Source organism: Corvus hawaiiensis, chromosome 10, assembly GCF_020740725.1.
Source record: "Corvus hawaiiensis isolate bCorHaw1 chromosome 10, bCorHaw1.pri.cur, whole genome shotgun sequence".
In the NCBI taxonomy this organism is placed as follows: domain Eukaryota; kingdom Metazoa; phylum Chordata; class Aves; order Passeriformes; family Corvidae; genus Corvus; species Corvus hawaiiensis.
In genome coordinates this window covers 5,100,396-5,127,497 of record NC_063222.1, presented here as the reverse complement: position 1 = coordinate 5,127,497, position 27,102 = coordinate 5,100,396, and the positions used below count along the sequence as shown (strand labels likewise).

Here is a 27,102-nt window from a genome sequence, read left to right as displayed (position 1 = left end):
GAGGACGCAGCACTTTGCACAAGATAAATGGGCTGTGCGGAGGCCTCACATTGTTGTGGAGGGAGACTAGGAAGTTATTGCTGGAGAAGGCAAAACCAAGGTGTTTGGTTACATGTTGCACATCTCAGCTTAGGAAGGAGAGGAACCTTCTGCTTGGATCCTGGGAAGCTGCCCAGGGGCTAGGAAGCCTGTCGGTACAGAGATGTCCTGGCCAGCTTGAAATCCTCAGGTCGTGGGCTTGTCAATGTCCTGGGAGAGCTGCCCAGCGTGTCTCTGGGCTGCTGGCAGGAACTCCTCTGTCGATGCTGGGTTACTAATGAGCTCCCAAAGCCCTCCAGGGCCACCTCCAGCCCCCAGGGCTGATGGTGGTCACGGCAGGTAGCTCATCTGCCTTCGTGTCCCGGGCAGAATGATGGGGGGGCTGCTGGGATACACCGCGTGCCAGGGGAGGAAGCACACAGGGCACGGGGTGTCCTTGCTGCTGGGGGCCGCTCCCGGGGGGCTCTGCAGGCACTCGTGCTCTCACTTCCCCTCTGCACAAAGGCAACCAGGATTAAATCACTGCAGGTAAAATTAGCAGATGACACATGGGCAGGCGGGTGGCAAAACCCGGGCCGGGGAGCACAGCGGGCAGAGGGGCTGAGCTGGGTCACTGCAGAGCTGGGGGGCACAGTGGGCACCCCACATCAGCTGCAGATCCGCACCGTCTGCGGGCTGCTCAGCACCCCTGGGACAGGGAGAGGTGATGAGGCCGAGTGCAGCTCTAGGACAGGCGGGTGGGAGGTCACAGGAAGAGCAGAAACCCCTGGAGAACCAGGGTTGGGAGGGGGGATGGTGACCGGTGCCTGCTAAATTTAGACCCCACTGAGGAAAAAAAAAAAAATTCGCAAGCTCCAAATTTAGCCGGATGCAGCTCCCACCGAGCACCGCTCCATCGCGCTGCTGCTGCTGCTGCCAGCACCCCTTCAGCCCCGGCACCCGGGATTGGGCACCATCTCTTTTAGTTCCCAGAGGTGGGGACGCCACACCTGGCCAGGAATCACCCCCGTGCACCGCAGGAGTTGAGGAGTTCATTACCATCTTTATTGGAGGCAAACCCACGGCAGCCCAGGTGTACACGGCAACACGCGCTACGCTACGGACACCACTCCATGCAGGCAACCACGGCTACACACACACAGGGAGGAGTGGGCTGGGGCTCCCGTGGGAGTGGCGTTCCCCAGCTCTCAGGGGTCCCCCAGTGCAGCACCAGCGCCTAGGGGCTTGTTTGGGGGTTTGGTTCCATCCCACGCACTTGGGAACTGGGAGACACTGGGGAATGGGGGGGATTACAGCCTCGAGTGCCCCTCAGCTGCACGGCGTATTCGTCCCTGGAGCTGGGGACAGCTCAGCTGAAGTCCCGGCCTCTGTGGGTCCCTCCCGGCCTTGGAACCTTTGCACCATCAGACTAAGGAGGTTGGGAGCTGGCAGGCCCAGGGAACCATGCCTTTGGCAGTGTGAGAGCAGATTGGAGCTGGGTCCCCTGGGCCAGGTGCCAGGGCTCATCTTCCTGGCCATCGGAGGGGACATCTGGATTGGAGCAGAGTGGTGCTGGTGTATCACCGTCCCACTGGCCCAGAGCGGTGGCCCTGGGCTCCCTGTGCCCCGCAGGACGTGGCTGAGTGTTCAGCCCTGGATTTCAGCTCCTCAGCCCTGGTGCTGCCAGACCCAGGGGTGCAGGCACAGGCACAATGCCCTCCTGCTTCCTCCGGCTCCGCCACCACCGACAGCAAACCGCAGCAGAGACCCCAGTGATGCTCTTTGCCCAGAGCCCAGCAAACTGTGACAGGGGGCAAAGAGCAGGGAAACCACTGCTGGCTCCATGCAGGCTCTGGGATAAAACCCTGGGCTGAGGGTGAGTGGGCAGGGAAATGGAACCAAACCTGTTGACCTTGTGTGCTGCCATCCCACGGAACAAACCTGTCACCCTCCCACTGGCAAAGCTCTGGAGATGGCGGAGGTGGTTTTTTCACCCTCCCCAAATGCGGGGCTGTGAGGCACTCCTGCCCTTGGCAACGGACTGGGCAAACGGAGGCAGCTGGTTTGTGGGACCTGGGGTTTGTTTGGCCTCGCTCCATCTGCTTTCACCTGGCTACTCATAAACAGCCGCCTCGGGGGACAAGGAGGAGGAGGAGGAGGAGGGTGGGTTGGTGCACTGCGGGTGACGCGTGCCTGTGTACACAGGTCACAAACAGGTCCCTTGCAGCTCACTCTGAAACACAGTGATGGCAGCACCCTCTGCCAGGGGAATGCTCTTGCATGGAGACCTGCAGCATCAGGAGGCACTGGGAAACTGGGGAGGACAGGGTGACTTGTCCCAGCCCTGTGGCAGGGACATGGTGGGGACAAGCAAAAGTTTTCCTGCCTGCAGTGACATCCATGGGGCACACACCGCTCCCAGCTTGCTCCCAGCAGCACAGGAGCCTCCACCAGCCCTAAGGGAGCTGCCTGGGAGCAGGGGTAATTCAGGATGTGGTTGTATCCTGCTGGAGGCAGTGGGTGACTGCAGAAGCAACCAGCAGCCCTTTCCATGGGCAAGTCTTGCCAACTCCTGGCTCCTGGGGAGTACATTCAGACCACCACACACAGATATCTGTCTTCTGGTCCCTGTGGATCCTGGAGAGAAGCTGCATGCCCTGATCTGTCCATCCATGGGCGATGCCACCAAAACCTGCCTGAGCATCCCAGTGGGCCCCGGCAGCCATGCAGGCAGCAGCACCTGAGAGGCTTCTTGGATTTGGAGTGGGTTGTGGGGAGACCTGGCCATAGAGAAACCGAGGTGCAATCATTGTGCCCCACTCCCTGCAGCCCGGGAGCATCAGAGGCAGCGCCTGTCTCACAGGGACAGCACCAGCCTGGCGGAGCACGTCGGGAGATGTGTCAAAGGTGGTGGGGACACTCTCAAGCAGAGAAGAGCTTCTGGATGTCTGTCCCCAGGGTCTCCAGCCCCTGGCGCAGGCTGGCAGGCTTTAGGAGAGAGGAAAGTCCATGTGGAAGGAGGTGCCATGGAGGACAGCCAGCACAGGAGGGAGGTGTCTGTGTCCAATCCACGCTCCTAAAAAGCTGATCTCCAGACTCCCCCCAAAGTTTGCTAAATAAATACATAAATATGAACACAAAGCCCAGAACTGGGGCAGCTCCCCCCAAAATCCCTTTTTTTGCCATTTCCCTGTAAAAACACAGTCTTCTGCCATCCACCCCACGCTTGTCCCTGTGCACTGTCTGTCCCCAGCCTGTTCCACACCTTGTGGCTCACCGGGCTGGCAGAAATGGTTCTTTGCATCTCTCTCAAACCCCACAGCACAGAGGTGAGCGGCCCAGATGGCTTCTCTAGGCTAAGGAAATAAATAATTCCTCCCATTGCAAGGACTGGGGGACAGAAAGCCGGTGCAGCGAGACACCGAGTGGTCTTCAGGAGGATGATAAATAAATAAGTGGAGCTTGGCGCTGCCTCTGGAGCACATTCACTGGCAGCTTGGCTGGAGGGTATTTAAATAAAGGGGAAAAAAAAATCCCAGTCCTAGTGCTGCTCCAGCAAATGTGCTCCCTACATGCCAGCCTGCCTTCTCCCCCTTCTTCCATCCCAGCTTGACAGGATGCTCGTGGTGATCAGGAAGGAGCCTACAAGGCCTTCCCAGGAGAAATAATCCCCGCTGGGCTTGGAGGGGGAGTTTCTGTCCCCACCGCAGAATGGGGATTTGGGGACCCCTGCATCAGGCAGGTGGCTGGGACGCTGAGTGCCTCCAGGCTGTGGACCCTTGGATGCTGCTCTAATCCCGAGTTCGGCTTCTCCTCTTCAGGAAAAAGAAGCTGCTCTTCTGGGGGGGCCCCAGCAGCATGGGCACCTGGCTTTTATGTGTGATCTTGACCTAACAAGAAGTAGAAAAACCCAGCTCAGTAAGAGGGCCCTGAGCCCTCCCAGGCACCCTCCGGCCCCAGGACCCTCAGGAGTCACCCCGTGGAGCTGGGAGCAGCTCAGCACCGGGGTGAAGAGCTCTGGAATCATGTCCAGGTAGTGGTGGGATGGGAAGAGGATTTCTCCTCTGTGCATCCCAGTAGGGGACCCCACTGCAGCTCCCGCAGGGAGGAACGCTGCAGCGCCCATCCACCGAGAAACGGGCGTGTCCCGAGTCCGGGGCTGCCACGGCGCAGTCACAGCTGGCCGGGCTCGGCAGCCGCCCACCGGCAAGCGAAAGAGCCTCCCTCCACATCCAGGGGCTTTGCTTCCAGGAGCCAAGGCTGTCCCATCCTGCTGTGCTGCCGGCCCCTCCTGCCCCATCCCGACATCCTGCCAGCCCCTCCTGCCCCAACCCGACATCCTGCCAGCCCCTCCTGCCCCATCCCACCATCCTGCCGGCCCCTCCTGCCCCAACCCGACATCCTGCCAGCCCCTCCTGCCCCATCCCACCATCCTGCCAGCCCCTTCTGCCCAGCCCGGCTTCCTGCCCCCTTCCTGGGGACTCACGGTGCAGGACGGCTGCATCCAGGGCTCCCCATCCACCTGCATGGGCAGCAGCTTGGACGTCCTGCGAAGCACAAAGGAGAGACGGGGGTGACACAGGTGTCAGGTTTCACTGCCGGTCGGGCGCTCAGCTGTGAAGGTGACAAATACCTGATGATGACGGAGGAACACTGGGCCAGTCTCTTCCCTGCACTCTTCAGCCCCGTGTAGATCTGCCCCATTTCCATGGCGCCTTCCAGCCCCACCACCTCCAGGAGATGGTCGCTGAGGTCTGCAAGAGAGAGGGATCTGAGCTGCTCTCCCCATCCCCAGGGATCCCCCGCCTTCTGCCCTCACTCGAAACCTCCAGGGCTGCTGGCTGTCCTGAAGCACAGCGCGGCTGGTGGCACAGTGGGGATTTAGCCAGATGTCCTCTGTTGTCCCGAGACCACCAAGCTGGGTGTTTCCAGCGCTGGGTAATGCTGCTATCCAAAATCTTTGGAGCAAAAGTACTCCTGGTCTGAAACAGCACCTGGGCCTGCATGGCTGCAGGGCGCCAGCCCAGATCCCCACCAGCCCTTTGACTGTTTGTTTGCAGCATATGAAATGGTGACGCCTCTTCCCTGGGTGCCCTGGGGTGCTGCAGCTCCCCAGAAGCCAGCACACAAGGCAGAATCCTCGCTGTGAGCAATCTGCTCAAATCCCAGGGTATCGCCTCTTTTCACAGCTCATCCTGCTCTGCTGGGCTGCCAGCAAGGACACCCGACACTGGTGCAGCTCTCTGCTTCAGAGTCCTCTTTCACACACACCCCCTCTTACCCCTGAGAAGTCCTCTGAGCCTCCCATGCCCTCGCGCCCACCCAGGAGTGGGGATGTCCCCTGCAGTCCCTTTGGGACCGGCTTGCGCTCTGCCCCGCTCCCTGCAGCCTGTCGCCCCTGGCTCACGAAGCAAGGGACAGACAGTGACAGTCTGGGATGTGACACCACTGTTCTGGCAGCCACATCACAGGGGGGCTGATTCCCAGCCCAGCCCCAGGCTGTGGGAGGTGGTGGGTGGAAAACCCAGGCACCTTGCCTGTTTTGCTGGCTGCTTTCTACCCCACTACTCCCCACTGGGGAACGCTGCCAGCACTCTCCCTGCCCGCAGCGACAGCTCCGGTGGCCTCAGTAGCAGGTGCAAGGTGCCAGCTGGGCTCAGCGTGGGCACTGTGCTGCTCCCAAACCCTACATCCAGGCTGGCAGCGCTGTGGTGGAGCCTGGCAAGACGCTTACAAAAGCCCTTGGTGCCAGCTCTGCAGTTGGGTTCCAGCTCCTCCTCCTTATTATGGGGTCACCATGGCACCCCAAAAGACACCGAGCTGACAACAACTCCTCCAGTGCTGTTGCTCCAGAGACAGTGGGTGCCCAGTGCCCCTGTGCTAACCCCACCACTCACCCTGCACGCAGAACTTCAGCTCCTTGGCGTCGGTGACCACTGTGCCAGGCAGCTTCTCTGGCGCCTTCTTGCCCAGCCGGTTGTAACCACGCTGCTTCTTGGTCTCGCCCCACAGGTTGGAGCCCCCGTACATGCTGGGGATGTTGAGGACGGCAATGCCCTCCAGGGACGTGTTGCTCAGGTCTAGCAGGGTCCCATCGCACTGCGGGGTACATGGGTGGCATCAGGAGGGTCGGGGCAGCTGTGCCCACGACATGGAGCCCAGCCTCCTCTCCCTGCCATGGAAGCGCGGGTCCCTGAGCACAGCATGTCCCCGGATGGTCTCTGGGGGCATGGGCAAACCCAGAGTGGCTGGGGCTGGAGGTACAAATACCCTCCCACTTTGCCTTTCTAGAGTGATTGTCAACTCCTTGTGCTGCTCTCCCCTCTGTTTCCGTAGGAGTTTTACTACAGGTCCAAAACAGCAGGTTCAAAAAAAGCGAATTTCTGGGGGACCACATAAAACCTTGGCTAAACTCGGTGCTGTGACCCAAAATAGGAGGCAACACCACCTTGACCCTAAAGCGACTTCCACCCAAGGAGCTCCAGCACCTGCTTTCCCCCCTCTCCTTATCCAAACTGACTCCAAAGGACTGGAAAGTTTGGCTGCCCAAAAAGTAGCTCAAACCAGTTTGTCTTCAAGTGCCATTTGGAAACTAGAAATAAGGCTGGAAGGAAATTAGGGGAAGGTGTCAGAGGGAAAAATGTCAGGTTTTGGAGAGCAAACCACAGGAGAGCACACAGAACTGGCATCCCAGGCTTCGCTGTCGTGCAGCAGGACTGCCTCAGCTGAAAACTCCCTGTAAAAGTTAAAATATCCATTGCCTGCAGCTTTCCCACAGGATTGAAAGCAACAGCCTTGGAAATGCTTTTCTTAACTTCAAATATTCTCACGCTACCCTGACATGGATCCCCTTCCTAGATACCTCTGGTGGAAGCAGCCACTTTTCCATCCAACTGGAATTTTTATCAAGCATTCCTACTTTCCTTGAGGCATCTGCTCTCTACCTGCCACTCTGTGCTTCAGCAAATCCCAGCACAGCTTTTTCCTTGCGTTCTGGTGATGCAAAGGCATCTCTGCCCTCACTTCTTGTGCTGAGAGGAATGAAATGGGCTAAGAAGCCCCTTTCTGGTAGTTTTCCTTGAACAAAGGTCTAGAGCTCATTTTTACCACCCACTTGGCCAGTGCTGAGGACACCAAGCCCATGTGTGTGGGGCTGGGCGCTCACACAAGCGAACCCCTTGGTGTGTCAGATCCTTTCTGCTTCCCCTGGTGCTGTGGGATCTTATTTTTAGCCTCACATTGAAAGCAAAAAGCAGGAATCTTCTGGTTTGGGAGGGACGAGCTGTCTCTCCAAGGCTTGGAAAGGATGTTAATCCTTTCGTTCTCAGTACATCTTAATGATACTGTGATTTGCAGGAAGAGAAAAGACCGTAATGCTCTGAGCAGTGGGTACCGAGCTCCGATTCCTGGCGGGATGGACAACACACCTCGAGCATCATCCCCAACCACAGGCACCTTTCCCACCTGCCAGTGAGGCAGCGGGTGCCAGCCCAGCCGTGGTGGGATGGGAGAGAGTTGGCTGCCAAGAGTGCAGGATGCTGGGATGCTGCAGGAGCCTGTTCCTGCCCACAGCCGCCCACGCCTGCCCACAGCCGCGGGCAGGAGCGATTCTCCCTGCAGAGTCCTCCCCAGCTCGTGCCAGCGAGCTACAATGGGCCCTTTGAGCAGGGGCAGCTGACGGCGTGCTGGCATCGAGGCTGGAAGGAGAAATTTGCAGCTGGGGGAAAAAGCAAATTCATTTCCAGGAGTTGTAGGGGGAACGAGTGCCAATTTCCAAAACAAAACTGCTATTTCTCTGCAAGGCTGACAGTTGCCTGGGAGCTGGAGGGAGGACAGGCGGCTGCTTTCAACTTCAAATACTGTGGGATTAACACTTTCCTGCCAGAGGGCTCAGCTGGTGGGGAGCACCCCGAGAAGGAATGGGGGGGCACCTCGTGCCCATCTCCAGCAGCATTCAACTCCACAGACACGGACTTTGTCCACCCCAGGACACTGCTGCTTGGATGGGGAAGGGGGTGAGATGGTTGTGATGCTGGTCCTGCCCCTTCCCACAAGTTCCCAAGGGTGCAGCTACCCACCTCAGGCTTTGGGAAGGGAAGAAACTCCCCGTATGGAAATGGGCATCAAAATCCCTCTGCCCATGGCCACACGTCTGCAGGGCCAGCTCTCTGCTCGCTGCCCACCGCCAGCACCCCTGCACCCACCAGCTGCTCTGACTCCCACCACCTCTTGCAGCAAGTGCTGTTTTCTCCCCTCACCCTCCAGCCTAAGTTATAAAAGGGTGGATTATCCAGAGATAGGGAGAGACGGAAGTTTACAGCCCAAATCCCCAGCGCCAGCGCGGAGAAGTGACAGCGCTCTTAGCAACCACGGGCCCTCCCCCCGGCTCTAATTAAAGGCTGTTTCCATGTCAGCCAATGAGGGCTGGGAGCAGCGCGGAATTTACAGAGAGAATATTCCAGGCATGCTCTCCAGTACAGCTGGAAGTGGGGAATACAGGATTATTCTTCTGCCCACAGCTGGCTGGCTTTGTAGCAAGCTCTGTGTGGTGGGATAGGAGGTCCTGCCAGCCACCATGTCCTCCTGCCATAGTGAGGGGTCAAAGCCATGGTGGCACCCTCTCCCCAGACAGCTAAAGGCCTTGCCTGAGGGATCCATGGGCAGTGGCTCCAAAAAGCCTTTGTGCCATGATGGGAGCCAAGGATCATCACAGGAAACCCACCTCAACCTCAACATAGTCGTGGAGCTTCTTGCAGGTGGCTGCAAAGGTCTCTGATGTCCCGAATTCGAAGTACCACAGCTTGTTCTTCATCCTGGGGCACAGAGACATGTCAGTATCCCTCTTGGAAGCAGCACCTTGCACCAGTCAGCAGCAGGATGGGCTGCCAGAGACTGTCTGGAGCTGCTGTGCTGGGGACATGAGCCATGGATGACACAAGCCATTGTGGAGAGGGACCACCGGCATCGTGGCCCTAGGGAGCTGTGTGGTGGGATGGGGGTGTGCCTGGGGGTTGGGGGGGGCTGTCAGGGGGTGGCTGGAGCAGACCTGGATCTGACACCCAGCAGAGGGGGAGAATGGGGGTGCTGGGTGCTCCCTTGGCATGGGATGTGCTGTCAAGAAACAGGACACCTACGGAGGGGATGTCTCGCACCTCAGCAGCCTCCCAGCACCTCCCTAAGCAGCCCCTGACCATGGCTCATTCCCTGCATCAGCTGCTGTGCCAGGCTGTGAGGGGGAGCTGTAAGCTGTGAGAGGCTGTGAGCCGAGAGGAGCTGAACTTGAGGGCAGGGCTGGACACTTTGGTCCACTCGGGGTTTTTCTAGCGGGTATTTCTAAACCTGGGGATGGGGGTCACAAGCCACAGCTCCTGCTGCCATCACCACATTTCCATGCACCCTGAGCACAGTGGGAACGAGCCGTGACCTGCTGCCTGCCCTGCCCTCCCTGCCTGGCCTGCTCCTGCTCGTCCTGGAATTCCATACTAATTATAAAGCATGAATGAACATAACCGGGTGTGTGGCCAAGTTTGAGCAGCCTGCCACACCTGAAGAAGCATCCCAAACCTCCACCATACCTGGCCCTGGACCCCCACCACGCCTGGTACGTGCCCTGCCTGTCCCCTAAGGTTGGCCAAACACCAAATCCTCTTGGCAGGGTGCATGGCAGAGGCAGGGTGTCCCCCCACAGCCGGCTCTCAGGGGGGCCCTCGGGAAGCCCTTACCTGCTGTTGAATTTCTCAGGGTGCTTTTCTCGCATGATGTGGAAGCGGTGGGCGATGGAGGCGTCCTGTGGAGAGTGGGAGCACAGAGACATCAGTGGCACAGCAGAGAAGCAGAACCCCCTTCTTGTGCCCCCTGGGCACGTGCTGGGATGTGGGTGCTCAGCTCCTCATGCTCGCCACTGGTCCCGGTGGCACAATGACACGGTGTCATTGATGATGGCATTGATGGGCCAAGGTGCTGGAGGGACCCTCAGCCAGGCTCTTCCCAAAGCTTGTTAGGGGAGACATAATTAGTGCACTCGGCCTCCTTCCCTCATCACAGGGGCTCTGCATGGAGGGGATGATCAGAGGGGAGGAAAGGCACCCAGTGGAGCAGTGGGGCTCTGCGGACACCCCAAGACCCTGCACCCTGACAGCTCCCCTTGCAGGATGGCAGCTCTCCTGAAACTCATCACAACCTCTCCTTGTGCACAGTGGGGGTGCTTAAGCCCAGCTCAGAAGCTGTCACCAAATGCCACCTGCAGTGACACCCCCTGGCATCAGCAGGAGCTGATGTACCCCAGAAGCATCCTGCAGTGCTGCAGGTGAGTGACCCATGCTGTGGTGGCACCCCTGTCACAGACAAAAATGCTGCAAGCCCCTGGGAAGAGAAGGGCTGTCCCCAAAACCTTCCTGCTCTCAGGACTGACCCCCAGCACTGGGGGAAACCCCTGTGGCACAGGGCTGTCATCGTCCCCCAGGCTCCCTAACCTCTCCAGGTCAGGAAAACACGGGGAAACGTGGGTCCCAACACCAAAGCAGGGCTTTGCTGATGGGTGCTGTCTTGGCAGGTGGGGCGTCCTTGTCTCTGGGACCCCAAACTTCCCTGAATCCTGTTTAAGCTCCTTTCACATTCAGTCTTCCAACATTCCTGCTGGGAAGACAGAGATCCTATGCCTGCTTATGTAACTTGGTGCTGCCTTTACAAATGAAAATAAAACCAGAAAAACAAGGCCAAGAGACGGAAGGAGGTTGGGAGTGTGAGCAAGGAGGGATGGGAAGGGAGAAACCAACTCCTGCCCCATGGGACTCACCACCCCAATGGAGAAGTAGTTGTTGATGATGGTGGATGGGACGGGATCTCCGTTGGCCTCCCTGTCACTCGGAATGATGTCTATCTGCCAGCGGTCCAGCATCACCTCTGTGCTGTGCTCTATGTCTTTCAGGACCTTCATTAGGTTGCCTCCTTCATAGCCTGGAAAGGAAGGAGGATGAAGGAGGATGAAGGGGAGCACAGCCATGTCATAGCCAGGTGCCAAGCACTTGAGGGCAGCTGCTGCGGCACGTTCTTGCAGCAGTGGCAGAGATTTTGGCTAATGGCAGGGCTCTCCAAATGGAAAAGGTTGAGCAGGATCCGGCTGCGGGGGGTTCAGAAAGCAGCAGCTGCTCTTTTTGGAAGGAGTTAGAGGCACCAGGCTTCCATACAGGTCTGAACTGCATCCCAGGAGCCCTCCCTCCCCTGGGATGGCCACAAGGAAGGGTTCCCAAGGACCGGCCACCCCCGGGCAATGCTTGCCCGTCCTCACCTCCTCCCCAGCGCAGGCACCGTGCGAGGTCATTGCCCGTTCCCAGGGGCAGGACGGCCACCGGTGGGTGCTTCACCAGGTTTGCCTTATCTGCAGTTCAAGGGAGAAGAGAAGTTTGGGGCTGACAAGGCTCATTCCCTGCTCCTCTCCATGTCCCTCCTCCACCAGCAGCCTGGAATGATGCTGCTGGCAGGACCACCACCCCACTTTCACTGGGGGAATATCGGGAATCTGTGGCTGATCACCAAGGATGCAGGTGGATGATGCTCTGCAGGAACACGGCTGTCCCTTGCTCACCTATGCAGTCCAGGATCCAACCCACTGTGCCGTCCCCTCCACAGGCCAGCACACGGAAATCTGGAGTGTCCCGAAAGAAGTTCAGCCTGGAGAAAGCCAGGAGAAACAAGGGGTGACGTGGGAGAGCAGCGCCCGGCGGGAGGGGGCAGAGGATCACCTGCAGCAACTCCATACCCTGGCGTGGGCCCGCCGCGGTCCAGGTTGTACACTTGGCGTGGGTTGAGCAGGTAGTGAAACTTCCGAAGGACCCTGGGAACAGGGAATGCCATGAAGGTGATCCCACACTGGGAGTGATGCCCTAGGCACCAGCAGCCCCCAACCCCGGGGGGAAGCTATTCCCAGGCAGGACCCCACCTACCGCTCGCCTTGCCTTCCTCCACTCTTGGGGTTCACAAACACTAGGAGCGGGTGTGTCCCGGGCTGAGGGCTGATCTGGAGGGCAGAAAACGCCGCTGTGAATTCCTGCCTGCTGTCGAGTTCAGTGGCAGAGCTCACCTGCAGCCCGGTGCAGGAACCTACCTGGAGCCCTTGCCCATCCACTGTGGTGGAGTTGAACTTGAAGCCCTGGGTGTCCTCGGGGCTGGTGCTGGCGGGGGAGTCGCTCTCCGAGCGTCGGCAGTGGGACTGCCTGTCCTTTGGGGAACCGAGCATGGATGCCCACAGTGCCCGAGAGGGAGTGCCAGCAGCCAGGGGAGGCAGGCGGGCCTGGCAATGCCCTGCTGGGCCCCTGTCACTGGCAGCGAGGAGGGGGGCACTTACCAGGACAAGGGGGGCACTTACCAGAACAACTGGGCAGATGTAGGACGGGAGCAAGATGTGGTCCCGCAGCGGGCCCCCATCACACTCTGGCTTCACATGGGAGGCACACTTGTTGTGGAGCTGGAGGAGGGCAGGAAGGGATGGTGAGCAGAGGACACCTGCCCTCTCCTGGTCAGCAGCCCAGAGCTGGCCCTGCAGGCACCGTGGCTGTGCCCCAGCCCTGGGTACTCACCGTGACCTGGCACCAGACGCAGTGCAGGCCAGTGATGCCCTGGTAGCACTTGATGCTCTTGTGACATCTGTCGCACTTGACGGGCGAATTGCCCTCGATCCAGGTGTGCTGCATCACCTGCAAGGCATGGGGACACTGCGGCACGGCACCCGCTGACCCCCGGCATCTCCCTCCTGCTGAGGGCGCCACCAGGGCTTTGGAAGCTTGTCCTGAAGGGATGCTGCTGATCCAATCCAGCCCCCATGTGGAGCCATGGCAAACCTTGGGGCTGGAGGTCATGTGGGTGCCTGGGGCCTGGGGATGGGGTGCATCCTGCAAGGCTTTGGATGCTGGGAATGCCCGTGAGCTGCTGCCCAGGATGTGAGGGGCAAAAGCCAGGGGAAGAAGCCATGGGGAAGCAGAGCAGGAGACCAAGGGGCCAGGACGGCCGCTGGCTCAGAAATGCACCAGCTGCCTACTTACACTTGTGTTTCTCTTGGATTTAACGTAGGTGCTGATGCAGGAAGCAATGTCTTTGGACACACACCTCTCGTGGACTGTGTACTTGCAGACTGGTGAGAGAGAAAAATCACAGAGCCACAGAATCATTTAGGTTTGAAAAGCCCTGTAAAACCCTCGAGTCCAACTGTTACCCCAACACTACCAGGGCACCACTAACCCAAGTGCCACCAAGAAGGTGGTCAGCAGCAGGGAGCTGCCCCCTCCCCGCTCAGCCTGCAGCACCCATGGGGCTCAGCACTAACAGGGACCAGTCCTCCCTCCCCAGGGCACCACTGGATGTGGCAGCAGCCACCAGCCTGGGAGTGCAACACTCTGGCAAGGATCCAGGACTCACAGGAGCAGCAGAGGCCCTGCTTGCGGACCCCCAGCAGCATGGTGCGGCAGAAGTTGCAGTAGGCAGGTTTCTTGAAGTGCTTCAGCCTCCAGGCATGCTGCCCATCATCCTTCACGTTCTGCAGGGCAGGAGAGTGGAGGGTGAGGGGGTCACTCCCCTGCTGCCAAGAGCCCCAGCCCCCTCAGCCCATCATTTTGATCAACTTTTCATCCCCTAAAAACCCCATGGTGTTTCTGGGAGTTTGCTCCCAGCAGGATCATGGGCTCCCCCTACTCCCCTTCTCTCTTGGTGTTCCCCAGAGCATCTCCCTGCCACGTCCAGCTCCCACGGACCCTTGGCACAGCCCAGCCACAGGGAGGATCTTGGTGGCTGACAGGAAGGTGACTTCACATTTGGGGCCAAGCTGCCACCACCACCACGGGGTGACAAAAGTACAAACCTCTTACATCTGGGGCCAGGCATGAGTGCCTTGCAAGAGCCAGTTAAAATTCCCTGCTTTCTTGAATTTTTCTGCCAGAAAGCCTGTCCTCCCCCCCACCTCTCCAGGGGAACCATGGGTACCATGAGCAAAACCATCTTTCCCTGCAAACTATTACCTGACGGCCAGGGATGCACTTGAAAGAAATGAAGGCCAAAAGGATGGAAAAACAAGACAGAGAAACAAGGGGGAATCCCAACAACCCCACCTTTGCTCTTCAAACCTCACTCTACAAGAGGAGGTGCCATTTTTAGGTACTCATTTCAGGTTTTGATTAAATGTTCATGGAACTGGAGTGCACTGCGACAGCAAGGAGCAAGCCCAGCCTGCTTGGGCACAGCAGCTGGCAGTGGCTGCAGCTCAAAAGTGAGCTTGGAAAGCTTTGGGGGGTGAAGGGGGCAGGGTGGGGGTGTCAGCAGGGGCTGGGAGCCAGCGTGGGGCTGTGTGGTGCCGTGTGAGCGCGCGGTCTGTTGCTGGGGGTGGGCTGGAGCAGCCAAAGCAGGTGTCCACAGGGACACTCACCGTCTCCATCCCCAGGAGGACCAGCAAGGGGATGGTGGTCATGCCACCCCGGATCCACTCCTCCAGCGTCACGGTCCCGTCGTGGTTGTAGTCGATCTCCTCCATCATAGCCTTCAAGATCTGGAGGAAGGAGAAAATGTGGTGACACGGTGATGCCACCCAGGGCTCTGGCTGAGAGTCCCTGCAGCTGCCCCAGCTGCCTCCAGGCACTCACAGGCTTCAGCTCGGTGGAGTCCCACTCCAGGTACTCGGCCACGTGCACCATCTGGTTGATGATACGATCCAGCTCCTGAGCACAGAGAGACAGCAGTGCCCGATGTTAGGGATAGCTCCAGGCATGAGCAGAGTGTCCAGCCCCAAGCCCCCAAGGTCTACATTCCCATAGCCCCAGGCTACCCCAGTCCCCACCCACACAGGGGGGGCAGCAACACCCCAGCCCTCAATGGGTGCTCCTTCTTTTTTCAGGGCCTTCTGCCCTGAAAACCTGCAAGAAAATCTGTAAGGGGTTTTCCTTGGGAAAAACTATTCTGATAAACCAGATTTTATTTGCAACAGCCTTCAAGGACGATACCCAAAGAACAAAGAGAAAACATCATAGGAGAAGGAGCTGTGCGTGATTTTTTTCTTCCCTGAAATACCATGACCTGATGCAGAGCTACAGTTCTTGGTGGGTGGATTTTTTCTAGCTCCTGCTGGATGCAGCAGAGCTGGCATGTGATCCCCAGCTCTGCAGTCCAGCTGCTGCTTTCCTCCTCCCTTCCCATATCTCTGCCCATTTTGGAGCACCTCAGCAGGGTGGTGGGCACCCCAACAGTGTTCTGCATGTTTCCAGCCCCCCGAGCAGCCCCTGCTTTCTCTCCCGAGGGAAGGCTCACCGAGCTGTCCAGAAGGCCGTTTCCATCAGTATCATAGAGGCGAAACATAACTGGAAGGAGGAGAGAAGCTGCTGATAATTAGAGCCCAGCCCAGGGGCAACCTGGGGTGCCCCAGGCACCCTATTCCAGGCTGCTGGAGCCTCAGGGTGGGAGCAGCACTGTGCTGCCTCAGCCAGGGAGAGATGTGACCCCAGGGCTGTGGGGTATCGAAGCCCCTTGGCCAGACGTGGGTGACACAGGCAGGAGCAGAAGGGGAAGCTGAGTGGTTTTCCCAAGTGGACGGGAGCATCCAGCCCTGCACTCGCCCTCGGGCAAACCCCTGAGCCACTGCTCCCCCCTCTGCACAGCACCAGCCCAGGGTCCCACTTACACTCCAGCTTGTCTTCTGCTCGTCCCCTCTCCAGCAGGGACAGGTAGCAGACAATGTCCTTCAGGTGGACCACCTGGGCCAAGGGGGTGGGAGGAGGAGGCGGGGTGGCTTTCTGGGAGCTGGGGTTTTTCCGCAGGCTGAAGGGTAACCTCTTCTCCACTGTCCTCGTGCCTGTGGGCAGGGAGAGAGGCCAGGCACAGGGATGACACGGGACCAGTTGTCACCAGGTGGGACATGGGAACTCTGGGACAGGGACCCATCCAGCGTGGGACTGAGTGACACCACGGGGACACAGATGGGACACAGGAATGGGCACAAAAAGGGCACTTGGGACTGGTGCCATCACAGGCGCAGGGCTGGGCAGTGCCACTCAGTCCCTGGGGTGCAGACTCCCACACCTCCATCACTGCAGCTATGGGCAGGATGAACAGTTGGAGCCCATGGAAACGTGTCCTGCTGGGAACAAGCACCCACCCAGAAGGAGTGAGCAGCTCAGTGGGCAGCAAGGCAGCTTGCCAGGGTGCCAGGACAGCCCACGCTCACTGATGCCCGTGCCAATAGCAGCCCTCGGCAGAGGGATGCTCCTGGCAGAGGGCCCTTCCTCGGGGGCTGGCAGGGGCTGGGGCAAGGGCCAGCCGTGACTCACCGCCCCATTTCCCCCTCCCTGCAAAATGCTGCCAGGTAATTAAGACAGTGACTGGTGGGGGCTCTGTGGGATGGGATCGGTCGCTCAAGTCTGCCAAGCAAAGGTGTCAGGATGCCAGGAACCCAGTGAGTTTGGAAGGTCACCATGCTGGGGAATTGACCAGAAAATGAGGAAGGCTTGTCACTGCCCGTGTCTCTCTGTGGAGCCCCAGCCAAGCTCACCTGGTGACTGAGGGCTGAGCAGAGACACGGAGGAGATCTTGGAAGAGCCCGAGGAGTTGTGAGCAGAAGTGGTGCCAGTGGTGGATTTCTGGGAGGATGATCTGGACCAGCTGGGGGAGGCATTGGGGATCGATGCCAGGGTGAGGGATGCTGGCTGCGGCTCAGCTGTGCTGCTGTGGCAGCTCTTGGGCTCGGGAGCATGTCGTCCCAGAGTACTTCGAAGTGTTTTCCCATTGATCCCTGCAAAGCAGACACATGCCCAAGGGCAGGATGACACCAGGGTGTCTATGCCCCTTGCTCCAGGAATTGCTGCTGGGTGCTCGCCCTGGGTCCTCTCTGCTAGCCCCGTGCCTCTCTGCCCCGGCATCCTAGCCCCAGGGCTCTCTGATGGGCACCACAGGCGGCCCCTCACCCTCCTGCCTGGCCCAGGAGCTCCCAGCAGTGCTGCCATCCCTGGGTGATGGACACCACAGTGCTCAGGACAGCAAGGATGTGCTCCTCCATCACCAGTCAGAGCTGGGGGAGGTCCTCCCTTTCCTTTTGCAATTTGTAGTCCTTTCAGCAGATGTCTCCACGAGCCATGAATCCACCCGGGAAGGGCTGAGGGAGGCAGAGTTAGGTGCCTTGCCCACACGGGCTGCCAAGTGCAGGGTGGCTGCTTGCACCAGTACCCGTGACAGAGGCACAGGGCACTGCTCTGCATGGAGATGCTGACACGGAGTGACTCGGGCTCTGACCGTGCAGAGGAAAGGGCACGTGCCCTTGCATCCTAGAGAAATCCCTCCCTGGAGCAGCACAGGGCCCTGGGAGACAGATGGGGCAGAGCTGGGTTGTGAGCTGGCCCCGATGCCACCCACCGCAGGTGCCACCCCCCAACCTTCATTCCCGCGGGCAGGGTGGGAGCGGGCCCACCGTGCCACGCTGGTGCCCAGCTGGGGACAGGGCTGGCTCACCGAGGGTGCTGGGCTGCGACACAGCGGGGCTCTGGTGCTGGGTCTCGGGGGAGGCCTGGCAGATCTTCCGCTTGAAGGAAGTGAAGAGGTGCTGGCAGAGCTCCTCGGGCACGTCTGCCTCCAGGTAGGTCTTCATGAAGAGGCAGAAGCCCTCGTAGTCGATGGGCTGGGGAGTGGGCAGAGGAGGAGGAGGATGGAGGTGCCCCAGGCCACCATGAGGGTGTAGAGCTGCCAGTGGGTGTGGGGCTTCATGCCCTGGGCCCCCCTCACTGGGCACAGCAGCTGCAGAGCCCTCCCCAAAACCGCTGGCTTCCCAAATCCCAGTGGCTCGAGGTAACCTAAAGGGACCCAGAGGCAGCAGGGCCAGAAATGCCCAGTGCCAGCGTGGCTGAGGCAGGCGAGCTGGGAGCAGGGACAGCAGCCAGGGCAGGAGCTGGGGGAGTGGCAGGACAGGGCAGAGCAGTGCAGAGCAGTGGGACCTCCCAGCCCAGCCTCAGCCCCATGGGGACCATCCTCCTCCTGAGGACTCTGTGCCTCCTCCTTCCCCGCTGGGCACTGCCATTGCATGAGGACGATGTTTTCCAATGGCTTTTGTGGCCCCAGCTGGAGTGAGGGTCCTGTGGTGCCCTGGAATAGCAGGGTAGCTTTATGCCCCTCCTTGCCATGTTCAGCCCACTGATTTTTCTCATTTTGCCTTGATTCTAGTGATTACAGCCTCCACGCAAGGCTCTGTCCTGCTGGCACACTAATAGGTCTCTCGGAAAGCACCGCTTGGAAAAAATAATCCCAGCCTTCTTTGGAGGAGAGTGAGAGGGCACAGAGCTATCCCATCCCCATGCTGGCCAAGTCATTTGCTTTTAGGGGGACAGTAAATCCCTCCCGGATTCTGCCTGGCAAGGCAATGCCCCAAAAAGCTCTCAGCGGGATGGGGTGGGATGGCCCCGGGATGGCCTTGATGGGAATCAGGTCCTGGGAGCAAAACCATGGGGAGAGATGGGGGCCAGCCACCCAGCCCTGCCTTCTCCTGGCTGCTTCCAGCTGGGAGAGCTGGGCTGGGGGAGCTTGTGGGGGGCTGGGAGCTGCCAGCAGCACAGGGGGGACACTGGCGGGCACAGGGCCATACCTGTTCGGGGTTGTACCTCGAGAGGACGCCATCCCCATTGAACTCCTCCAGAACATCCTTGAGCTTCTTGGTGGAGTCTGGGGAGACAAAGGCACCGTGCTGAGTATGGCCCCACTGGGCCGCCTTTGTCATCCACCAGCAGGGTGGTGCAGAGGGGTTTATCTGCTGGATATGCAGTTTCTGGATCCTTTTGTGCCTGGAAGAGGCCACCCATGCCCTGCTTCCCCTTCCGCCTTCAGAGGGCAGGGCAGATATGGAAAGCTGGCCTGGGAGCTTTACATACATAGAGAGCTTCCTCCTGCCAGTATGAAAATAAACACAGAGCCAGAGCAAAGCAAGGAAGGCGTGGACCACGCTCCAGTCCCAGCTGCTCTGCTGTGCTAAGCACACCCCTGGGTGTCCCTGCCCCCATGCAGGTGGCTGCTGGCACCCCTTGGCAGGCCCAGACATCCCAGAGGCTGCCTCGGGCTGCCCATTGGCATCTCCAGGAGGTGCCAGGAGGGAGAAATAGAACTGTATTCATAGAATCATGGAATCATTTAGGTTGGAAAAGCCCTCAAGATCATCAAGTCCAGCCATTAACCAGCACAACTGTGTTCACCACTAAGATAGAAGTGTCCCACATCTGCATGACCTGCATCCCTCCAGGGATGGTGACTTCACCACTGCCCTGGACAGCCTGTTTCAGTGCTTGACTACCCTTCTGGGGAAGAAGTTTTCCTGAATATCCAACCTAAACCTCCCCTGGTGCAGCTTGTGGCCACTCCTTCTTGCCCTATCATTGGATTGGTCCATGCAAACTTCCACACAAGTACTGAAGACTTTCCCTGGCTGAGTGTTCCTAGGGCTGGCGTGTCTGGAGGGACATTCATCCTTTCAAAATAGAGGAAAAAAGGGAAAAGTGGAAAGAGAAAGATCAAGGTGAGAGAACATTCAGCCCTCACCTTCACACATGTCTCTGGGCACGGGCATTTAAAAGGTTCTTGGACACACCAGCCTTGTTAATTACTGTGAAATCCTCTGCAAGTGGGGGCTGTGCTGGCTCTGATCCCCCCAGCCCTCTGCTGGGGAGAAAATTTGCCACAGGACCACAACTGTGGGATGTCTGGGGCACTCAAGGAGGGGGATCCTGGCCCTCCTTGGAGAACCCCCAAGCCCCATTCCCCAGCCCAGTGCCAAGCCATCCTCCCAGGGAGAAGGCAGCTACCCATGCTGGCCACACTTTGATTAACAAAACAAAGATGCTATCAGTGTTCTGAGCCCAGCCTTACAGATGGTGCTTTATGGTCTGGGATTCAGGAAAGCAAAGCTCACCATCCTCCAGAGGCAGGATGAGATGCAGAGAGGGATACTGCACACACGCCGCTGCCTGCAGCCCTGCCTGAGGCCTCTGGCTGGTGGGCAGGAGGTGGTGAGGAACTTGTCCCCAGCCTCACCCTTTTGATGTACAATGTCCCCAAGGACAGCCTCAGAGAGCTCACAGGGCCTCTCAGGCATCTCCCACCCAGCCTGCTCACTCCAGGGTCATGCCAGTTCTGCAAAGCAACACCCTTGTGATTTTACACCCCTTCTCCCTTCATCCCGTGGTCCTGGCTGCGCTTTCCTGCCCACCCTGCCCTGCCCCTCTCAGCACCTCTGCGGGCTGCACCGCTTCTCCATCAATGCTGGAAAAAGCACACCCACACTCCAGCTCTCTGGCAAGCAGGACCTCAAGGACCTGGTTTCGGACCCCTGGGCTTTGCCCAGGCTCTCTCTCCAGCTTCTCCCAGCCCCAGGACCCCCTCGGTGCTGCTGCAAATCTCCTCTTCTCAGCAGCAGCTGCAGCAGAGTGTTGCTCTGCAAAAGCACTAAGGAAAATTACTGCAGAGGGTTGGCAGCCCAAAGCGAGCCATGGAGCAGCTCCGTGTGTTTGGGAAAAGCCAGTCTGCTTTCCTGGTTGGCATTTCACTTCGCTAAGGAACGTGGGAGCCGGCCGCCTTCAGAAGGACTGAGCCCAGCTCACGTGTCTGGCCCCCAAAGCTCAGCTCAATCCTTCCGGGCAGGCAGGCATGGGGACCTCAACCAGCCGGTGTTAGGGGTCAGGGATTTTTCCAGACTCCCCATCCAAAATCTAAGGAACCACCTGGTTCTCCAGGGGGACACTAAGGAAAGGTAGGACACCAGTCCAGCACAGATCAACAGGGTACTCACAGTCCGTGTACTGCTGGAGCTGGGCAAACTCAGCGGGGCTGAGCGAGATCCACATGCCATCGCTCATCTTTGGGCAGCAGGGCCTGTGACGGGGGCCACCAGCCACCGTGCTGCCGTGCCAGGCTCAGTGCCACAGGTGCCACACAGGGCTCGGTCACATCGGCACGGCGAGGGGCACGGGGGGCTCTCGGACTGCTGGCATCATCCCGCTGAGCCTGTGAGGAGCCAGCCCCAGAGCTTCAGGGCACCTGGTCAGCACCTTTCTCCCTGGAGGGGACAGAAAGAGAGGGGTCAGCGGAAGGCAGAGACTGGGTCCTGCTGCCACGGCTCCGTGGGGACAGTCACCTTCCGTAGTGGGGTCTGTGGGGCAGGGGGTGGTGAGCTTGGAAATGGGGTGCCAGGGTGTTTTCCCAGCTGGGAAGGACGCCCCACTGCAGACGTGGGGGATCCGTACTCCAGGGAACAGGGAGAGGAGTGTGTGGGCTGCAGTGCAACAGGGGTGAGCACAAGGAGGAGCACGGGGCACCTCGCTGTGTGACCATTCTCAGGGCTCCGTGTCCGTGGGGAAGCCCCTCTGCCATGGAGCCACCCACAATAGCCACAGCTCTCAGTGGCCAGAGGGTGTGGCTGACAGAGGTCAAGCAAACGCCTCAGGCAGGGAAAGGGAGTTGTCACCCCCAGCGTTTTCCAGGGGAACCCAGCAGAAGGGGGAGCAGAAGGAAGGGCACGATTATTTAAAGAAGATGCAAAAACTGGAGGCAGGGAATACAAGAGAGTAGAAACTTCCAGCTTACTCCTGCACCTTTGAGGCCAGTGCTTACTTCCAGAGAACCGCTGTAAATGAAAATCTACAGTCAAAACTGGACACAAGGGAAAAACCTGTGCCACAGAAAAACCCTGACCAAACCTGTGCCACAGAAAAACCCTGACCAAAGGGCCCTCTCCAGCCCACCCTTTTAAAGGCTTCAAAATTTATTCGCTTTTTTCATTTAACTGAATTGGTAATCAGGCAAAGGGCAGCATTTGGAGGAGGTGGTTGTTCTCCAAGGAGTTTGATCTCCATTTTAGGGCTGTTTCCCTGCTAAATGTTGGCTCCCAGTTTCCACCAGCCTGAGCTGATGGACTGGAGAAAGCTGAGCAAGGATGAGCTGGAAAAGGTCACAGGACTTGGGATGATGCTTGGCGAGCACCCACATCCCCCAGCTGGCTGCACCTTTCCATTCCCAGAAAAAGGTCTTTGGTTAAGGTGAACAGGTAATTTTGGGGAGCAGTCAGGTCCCACATGCCACACCAACCCCACAGAGAGTCCCTAGGGACATTCACATACGGTGTGCACCAGGAGCAGTCTCTTAACCCCTCATACTCAGGGCTTCCCCCACATGTCTTTACAAATGCTATTTTGGCTTTATTTTCAGCTGCTGAAAGTGCTCCAGGGCAAGGTGTGGTCCCAGGGACAAAGCCTGATGTTGGCAGAGGAAGGAGCAAACCCTCTTTGGGGCTGTGGGGAGGATGGTGACAGCTCTGAGGAAACACCCAGATGGCTGCCGAGGGGTTTTCCAGCTGCAAGGAGTGACTGCACACCGAGAGAGGAGCCCGCCAAACCCTGGCTACACACTTGCTGGAGTTAAATGCCACAACTCCCCTTAGTCCTGCTCAGTCCTTTCCTCCCAGGAGGGCAAAGTCACTGGGTTCTTGCTCCACCCCTCCATGGCCTGGGACTTCTCGGCTGCTTCTGAGGCTGCCTGGAGGGCTCTGGGGCTTGGGGACCCCACAAGATGCTGTTCCTGCCCAGGGGTGGAGCGATGGCTGTCCCAGGATTAGGGAGCAGTGCCCTCACTGCTCTGCCCTGGGGCACCCATGGCGGGATAACATACAATCCAGGGAAAATCTCACCTTCCCACCCTCACTGGGGCCCTGCAGCCCCACGGCAACTCGCCTCCAGCCTGTGACTATCCCAGCTCATGCTGGCAGCTCTTTGTCCCCACGCCACCAACCGGGGACAGGCTGGGTGTGACAGTGGTAGGGCTGGGAAAGAACTATCCAACGTCTTCCCACACTGGTTTTGTGGGGATCTTCATCTTGGTGAAAGCACAAGCAAGAACACGGTGTTTGCTCCTATCCTGGATGATGGGTTTGCCCCAAAGTACCTCCGAGGCTGGTCCAGAAGAACTCAGTCTGTAAGAAATGCCTAGGAACACACACAAAGACTTCATGTTTCCTGGCAAACAAGCTGTTTGATTCGACCAGAGCCTCTTTTTTATCCTAAACTTATCCAAGGAGAGGCTGAGAGTGCAGAACTAACTAGAAGAAAAGGCCAAGTGGGGGACCTGGCTGGCTCCAGCTCCCCGGAGGAGTCTGGGGGCACTGAGCCCTCCCACAACAGAGGGCAGCAAAAATATCCCTCGCTTCTTTTAATGGTGGGTGACGGGGCGGGGTGACAGGGCAGCACAAAGCACCAGAAGGAAAGCAAAGCAGAGCTAATTGGGCCATCCCAAGGGGCTTTCCCCCAGCAGTTGCTGGAATAACAAATGCCACTTCTGGCGCGTCAGCCTTGGATTTCAGGAAGGGCAGGAAAAAGCCTCCTTAGGAATCCAGCTGCTCCTCGCTTGGCCGCCCTCTGAATTGTCAGCTGCAAATTATGTTCTATTAAATCAAATTTGCCTCTCGCTAAAAATAGCTCCCTACTAGTGTTACAAATAACACCGGATTACCCTGCCTGAAGGCACTCACCGGGACATGGCCCCTCTCCCCCTCCTCGCTCCGTGCCCGCCGGCCGCGTGCGTGGGCTCGGCCGCTCCGCCGGCACCGGCGTGGGCACCGGTGTGGGCACCGGCGTGGTGTGACTCGGGCCAGCCAAAGTGGCTTGGAGAGGATGGAGAGGGGGGATCTCAGAGCCTCCCAAACCTTCCCGGGGGAATAAGTGGTGCTGGAGCTCTTGGGAAGCTGCATGGAACATCCTGCCAGCTCCGGGGATGAAGGAGGTGCTGTTGGGAGCATGGACGGGTGCAAGCAGAGGTGCAGCTCCATGGGAGCCAGGGCCCAGCCATGTAGGGCTTGAAACACATCAACACGGGAAATGCCAGGCGGGAGGTAGCCATGGGCCAGTTCCCAAGGGTAAGTGGAGCCTGGAGATGCGGCAGGACCAAGCCACGGGCAGAAGAACATGTCAATATCCCTAAGAAAGGGCTGTCCAGGTAGGAGTGTCCATGTCCCTTCAGTATCCAGGGATGGGGGACTCCCAGAAGCAGCGATGGGATGGCAGAGGAGCTGCTTTTCCAGCCAGACATCCCTGTCAGGAGCCTCTTCACCAGCCCCCAGCCGCTGGCTGCCCAGGGCTGCTGTGGATGGAGGACCCAGCTCCTCCATCCCACAGCACAGTGCTCTGGGGGTCACCATAGGATTGGGAGGGCTTGTTCCATTGTCACCCACCTGGCCCCCCACAGGACCACAGCTGCTGATGGGGACCTAATTCTGCCCATGCTGGGGCACAGAACCAGAGGCAACGGGTTGGCAGCTTCCAGGTGCTGGCAGAGCCCCCAGCCTCTGATCAGCTTCACAGGCGTGTGTGGATGGGGCTGCAGCGCATGCCCCACAGTAGATTCCTGCTCCAGATGCCCTTTGGGAAGGAAAAACATCGGCTCCTTGAGCTGCAGGAGGTGGCACGAGGAGGCAACGCTCGTGCTGAGCACAGGCACACGTGCAGAGGCCGTGGCTCCCTGGCAGCAGAGGGATAGAGCACGACACACGATGCTGGGCTCTTCCCTGCATCCCTGCCCGGGCCTGCAGAAGCCACAGTCATGTGCCACATCTCCTGGGGCAGAAGCATGGCAGGTCCCTGCAGGAATGGCATTTTCCAGGTCTCCCCCCACATCTTTTGGAAAGATCAGCCTATTTTTGTGTTGGATGGGGAGAGGCCCCTGAGGCGGTGGGTGGAGTATAAATCCCTCCTGTCCCACTGCAGCAAACAAACCCCAACCAAGTCACGATCAAACTATTTTCTGCAGTGACAGGAGCTTTTCTGCATTTTGCCAGCCCAAGAGGACACTCAGGATCGGCTTTTTCCATTTTCCAAACCTATTGCAGTCTACACATCCCCCTAACCCTCTGACCACCCACCCACACAGAGGAAGGCTTTGCTTTGGGTGCTGAGCACCCTCGTGGCACCAGGGCGATAAAAGGTGCTGGCAGGGGTGCCCGGAGCATCCGTGTTCTCCCTCACAGTGACACAGGGAGAGGTGGGTGGCCGTAGCCAGCCCTCCAGCCCCAAGGTTGGGCTGTGGCTGTACCAACTCCCAACTGGGTGCTGGGAGGGCTTGGCTCAGCCTTGTGACAGCAGGGACCCAGCCTTCCTTGGAACTCGCCCACCCGCCAGGGTCAGGACAGCTCAGCTCATACCCCAGAGACACCAACAACTTCCTGACTTAACCGTTGTTGGATTTTTAGAGAACAATTTTGCTGGCTGAGTTCAGAGCAGACTGGATCTGAGCTAGGATACCTTCGGAGCAAGACCCTTCCCCTTGCCATCACCCCTGCAGGTCCCAGTCAAACCAGATCTTGTCTCATGGAAAAGCCCTTTCCCACACCAGACAGGGAAGCAAATGCTGGCCCTGCAGCCTAAGGACTGGGATCCTCACCAGGATCCCACCTCCACCACCTTGCACGGATAAGGCCAGGACTTCAGGACACCCCCAAACCTGGCAGATGGAAGCCCTGGCTCTCTCTGCCTGCGGGAACCCTGTGGCCACGGGTCCCGTGGGTTAACCCCACCTTGCATGGGATAACACTGCTTCCTGGTAGCTTTGAACCACGTTCTTCCCTTTCATCCCCCAACACAACCTGCAGAACAAGTCACATCCAGCCTCCTTCCACAGGCCAGCCACACCGAGCACCTCCTCAGTCCTCCTGGCTTCCAAAGCCAATGGCCCCGGCAATTTTTACTTAACAAGAAAGACACTAACGAGCTTTTCCGGCCTGGCAACACAGAGGAACAGCTGGATTGGGCTGTTCTTCTGCCCAGCCAAGGGACGGCTGGTTCTATAGCCAGGCTGAGAACCAACACATGCTGAGACACCAGTGAAAGTGGTGTAGGGTGGTGTAGCCCCCTGGGCTGCTTTAGGGGCTGGCTGCCATCCTCCTCACCCTGGGGACAAGGGTATATGCTGCCCTCTCCTTTCTCCAGCCTTCGGTAAGCTTTTCCCAGGAGCGGAGCCACACGCCTGGGAACCCCGGTTCCCCAACCCCAGCGCTGCCCCATTCCTTCAGCTCCCTAAACCGCTCGGGAAGGGGGTCAGCGCTGGCCCGGGGGGAGGGTCGCGGGCTCCGAGGGCAGCAGACGGGCATCGACGTGCGCTGCCGAGCCGGTCCCGCGTGGGGTGGGGGGTCCCGAGTGGATCGGGGGGTTTGCCCACCACCGAAAGGGGTGAGCCCGCAGGCGTCCCCGCCCCCCCGCGTCCCCCCGCCGCTGTCCCCTTACTTGGCGGCGGCAGCGCGGTGCCATCGGCGGGACCGGCCGAGGCGCTCCGGCGGCGGCTCCGGGGCTGGCGATGCCGGGGAACGCTGGGCAGCCCGGCGGCTCCGCGCTCCCGCGGCGGGGCGGGGATGGGGGGATGCGAACGGGCCCGGCCCGCCCCGCCGCTCCGCTCCGCCCGCCTCCGCCGGCACCGGGCGGCCGGGCCGGGAGGGGGAGGAGGACGAGGAGGACGAGGAGGAGGAGTTGGAGGGAAGAGCCCGGCGGCCCCGACCGCGCCCCCGCCCCTCCCCGGGCCCGGGGCAGCGCCGGGGAGCAGCGGGGCGGGAGCAGCCGGCTGCGGGGGCGGCAGGAGCCGTGATTCCACGATAGAACTCATCTGTGATGGATTCCCACCTCTCCACAGCGGCAGGGTTTTCCCCACTTCGCGATGACCAAGGCGCGCTGCCCCGCAGTCCCGACTCTGCCTGTCCCCATCCCCGCCCCTGTCCTTGTCCCCGTGCCTGTCTCCGTCCCCGTGCCTGTCTCCATCGCCATCCCTTACCCCATCCTCGTCCCCATCCCCGCCCACGTTCCCATCTTCATTCTCGTTCATGTCCCAATCCCCTTTCATGTCCCCATCCCCGTCCCCATCCCTATCCCAAGCCATATCTTCATCCCATCCTTGTCCCCGTCCCCCTCTGTCCTCACCCCAGTTCCCATTTCGCTCTCTTCCCTGGGGCCTTCCCTCCGCCTGCACCTCGGTCTCTCACTTTCAAACAGTTTCACCCATGGCAAAGGTTGCTCCTTCCTCAGGAACAGAACAAACCGCTGAAAACAAACAAACAAA

General features: G+C 59.1%; 1 protein-coding gene across 2 annotated transcripts; it reads right to left on the bottom strand.

The window, feature by feature from the left end:
• Positions 1 to 1,061: 1,061 nt before the first annotated feature.
• On the bottom strand, positions 1,062 to 26,395 carry LOC125330896 (diacylglycerol kinase gamma-like). 2 transcript variants are annotated; one of them, XM_048314647.1, is made up of 25 exons: positions 26,280 to 26,395; positions 20,807 to 21,073; positions 18,617 to 18,693; positions 17,494 to 17,659; positions 16,541 to 16,780; positions 15,674 to 15,844; positions 15,304 to 15,353; positions 14,643 to 14,717; positions 14,429 to 14,548; positions 13,429 to 13,546; positions 13,056 to 13,144; positions 12,594 to 12,710; positions 12,383 to 12,481; positions 12,122 to 12,235; positions 11,961 to 12,034; positions 11,777 to 11,851; positions 11,603 to 11,688; positions 11,306 to 11,395; positions 10,814 to 10,974; positions 9,741 to 9,805; positions 8,741 to 8,831; positions 5,916 to 6,117; positions 4,652 to 4,772; positions 4,505 to 4,565; positions 1,062 to 3,908 (listed from the first exon to the last, which is right to left on the bottom strand). In XM_048314647.1, the coding sequence occupies exons 2-25, from the start codon at positions 20,871 to 20,873 to the stop codon at positions 3,810 to 3,812; spliced, it is 2,628 nt and encodes an 875-aa protein (XP_048170604.1). In that variant the 5' UTR covers positions 20,874 to 21,073; positions 26,280 to 26,395; the 3' UTR covers positions 1,062 to 3,809. The 2 variants fall into 2 exon arrangements, with proteins under 2 accessions (XP_048170604.1, XP_048170605.1); XM_048314648.1 differs by lacking the exons at positions 20,807 to 21,073; positions 26,280 to 26,395 and having other exon boundaries at positions 18,633 to 18,693.
• Positions 26,396 to 27,102: the final 707 nt, after the last annotated feature.